Source organism: Anoplophora glabripennis, unplaced genomic scaffold (genome assembly GCF_000390285.2).
Source record: "Anoplophora glabripennis isolate ALB-LARVAE unplaced genomic scaffold, Agla_2.0 scaffold4794, whole genome shotgun sequence".
NCBI classification, from domain to species: domain Eukaryota; kingdom Metazoa; phylum Arthropoda; class Insecta; order Coleoptera; family Cerambycidae; genus Anoplophora; species Anoplophora glabripennis.
In genome coordinates, this window is record NW_019420877.1 from 760 (window position 1) to 4004 (window position 3245).

The 3245-nt window shown below is 35.0% G+C and overlaps 1 protein-coding gene across 1 annotated transcript; it reads left to right on the forward strand.

Annotated features, from left to right (window-relative positions):
• Positions 1–1038: 1038 nt before the first annotated feature.
• LOC111692913 (mitogen-activated protein kinase 15-like) lies at positions 1039–2893 on the forward strand (the record flags this gene model as incomplete). The annotated part of the gene is made up of 4 exons (XM_023457043.1): positions 1039–1245; positions 1350–1490; positions 1564–1703; positions 2130–2893. Coding segments are annotated over 4 exons (1252 nt in total), but the record flags the coding sequence as incomplete, so codon positions are not given.
• Between the last annotated feature and the right edge of the window lie 352 nt (positions 2894–3245).

A 3245-nucleotide genomic window follows, 5' to 3' on the forward strand; every position in this document is an offset into this window, starting at 1 on the left:
ATATTTTAATGAAACGAAAAAAATATTTAAAAAGAAATGATAATATATCCAAAGTTTTATAAAAAATGTTTTTTATATTGCAAGAGGGTACACACTTAAAATAGAATCTTTATTTAATAAGATTTGTATGCAAGATCCCATATAAATAAAATACTTATAAGGTTTGTTCCAACGGTTGCGGTTGCAGGTAGTTTGTGAATTGTCAATTTCCGCAGTTGATTGTTGTGATCTTTTAAAATATACATTTTATCTTAATAATAATGAGTACTAACATTTTGAAGTGAAATAATACTTTTTATCGGATTTGTTAATATATAAGCTGATACAATTTAATATCTAGAGATATTAGTAGATAAACAACAGTAGTTTCTCTGCATTTTACTTGGTACTCGTAAAATTGTTATTTCAATCAGTTAATTATATTAATTAATAAATAAAGATTGCATGGCTTGGACATAATTATATTCTTTATGATTAATCTCTGGCCATAAAATAACTTCATTTTGAGTTCCGACAATTTGAAAATGGCCTGCAGCTGTTGGAACAATCTTATGAATTTGTTAAGTTATGTAAATATAAGAAAATTGGTAGTACATAACATATTTTTACTCAGAATAATTTAGATAAGTAAGTCTTAGTATTAAATATGTCCTTTCCGTTGTAATGAACCATTTCTAGTTTATATAATAAATTGTTTTGTATTTCATAAAATATTTTTTTATTCCTTTAAACNAACTTGAGCCTAAGATGAGCCTTATTCTACATTTTCATGCAAATCCATGCAGTTTCAAAGAATTCGGAGGTTACAGCCGATTTTCAGCTTCAATGACTGTACCAACATCTACACCTCAAAGATTTAAACACGATTTTAAATTCGATAACTTTTCTTTTTTAAATTGATATTTAAAACTGTTAAAAAGATTTACATACTAACAAAAATATTTGTTGTCTTAAAAAAATATGAGAACTTTCAATCGACAGAAAGATTAAACAAAGTAATCAATTTGCGTCTACATTAAAAAAAATCTTGCATTTTAGAGCGGCCAATAATAGAGATATATACCTTGGTTTTGAATATATGGAAACCGATTTACACAACGTTATTAAAAGAGGGAATATATTAAAGGATGTCCATAAGAGGTACATCATGTACCAGTTGTTGAAAGCTATTAAGTACATTCATTCTGGAAACGTTATACACAGAGACATGAAACCTAGCAACGTGCTGTTAGACAGCTTGTGCCGGTAAGTGTACTATTTGATTTACCCACTTTTTTCATATTCCGATTTTCAGGTTTTTTAATAAAAAACGTACTTGTCCAAGTTCTCACTTGATTTGACGTTTTTAGGTGCAAAATAGCCGATTTTGGTTTGGCGCGGTCATTGACCCAAGGCTCGGAACAGAGTATAGGCGATAGCGATCCAACTTTGACCGATTATGTGGCCACGAGGTGGTACAGAGCTCCTGAGATCTTAATTGCAAATAGGAAGTACGTTACAACCACATACTTTCAAATCGTATCTAAAACTTACGTTAAACTCTAAAGAAAATCAAATTTTCAGATACACGAAAGGTATCGACATGTGGAGTTTGGGTTGCATCCTGGCTGAAATGTCAATAGGAAAGCCGATTTTTCCGGGCACTTCTACGGTGAACCAGGTGGAGAAAATCATGGCCACAATCCCTACGCCAACGGTAGAAGGTTTGTAGAAATGCTTTTAGTACCGCCACACAATTGCATACGAGTATAAAGGTCTGTTTCGCCGGTATTACATCATATTTTTTCCATCTGCCTGGGTTTTTATGATCGGAATCCAAGAATAACTTGTATCCCAGCAATTTTCAATTTTGACGAGACCACTTTTTAATTTAATTTTAATAGTCCGGTCAAAATAGACATTTCAAATAACGAAAATTCCGACAGAGCTAAATTTTGGTGGAGACCTTGAGTACACTATTAGAAATAAAGTCCCCATCGATCCCATGTGTGCCAAAAAAGTTATTCGGGATCAAAGGTCAAAATTTGAGGTTTTTTGGATTACTTTTAGGAAATATTTTTTAGTGGTTCATAAAAAAACGTTCAACTTCATCGTAATAAAAATGTAGAAAACTGTGTTTATTTTTTTAGATATAAATCTCGTCTGCGTGTCTGGCGTAGGATCCTCGATGATCAAAAACGCTTCTTCAGTACAGAAAATACCACTGCAAACGGTATTAGGATCCGCTCCTGCGGACGCCCTGAGTCTCATAAGCCAGCTCCTCGTGTTTAACCCGCACAAGCGCCTAAAAGCCGACGAGGCCCTAGAACACGACTACGTGTCCAGATTCCACGACTCCGACCAGGAAATCATCATGCACACCAACGTAATAATACCATTGAACGACGACATTCGGCTCTCGGTGGACGACTACAGAAACAAATTGTACGAGCTGATGTCCACCCACCACCAGAGGCCGATAATCAAATCAGTTTCGGTCAGGCAAAAGACTTTAGTGCCCGAAGTCTACTCGAAGGTTACCAAAAACGCGGAGAAATACATAAAATCCCACGTACACCTGAAGGAAAGGTATGTGTCCCATTCCGAGCCTAAAATGAACCAACAGAAGACCCACTGGCTTCACACCGCGAACATCAGATCCGATTCCAAGGTGATCAACCAGCAAAACGTAACACTGCCTCCTAACCACAGAATTCAGTCGACGAAGGCCGCGGGAGATTGCAACACTCACAACGCTCACAACGCTCACATGAAATCGAGCAGTGAAGTACCGAAACGGAGATACATTCCTTCGAAGAACAACCTGTACACTTCTTTTAACAGTTACAACAAAAATCACGGTATAATAACCCAGAGCGCTCTACTTGAACTGAGAGCGGCAGGGTTGCGATAACAACTGTAGGATTTTTTAACACGTTTTAAAAGGGGTATTATTTTAATCACATACTGTAACGCATTTTATATTTATTTTGCACTTATATACATTTTTTTAATAAAAATATAACGAAAATTTGTTTGTTTGATGTGGTAGTGTCCTTCAACTGAAATATTAGCGCGTACATCGAAGCGGGCGACATCTATTATTTTACAGTGAGTCTAATAAGGAAACTCGTTTTATTGTTTCATCAGTTCCATCTTTAATTATTATTACCTTCAAGTTTTTTTTGCAAAAATGCAAATGGCAGTTTATTTTAGATATAGAGAAGTCAACAGCGTATTCTATTGTATCACAACTTACCCAATGA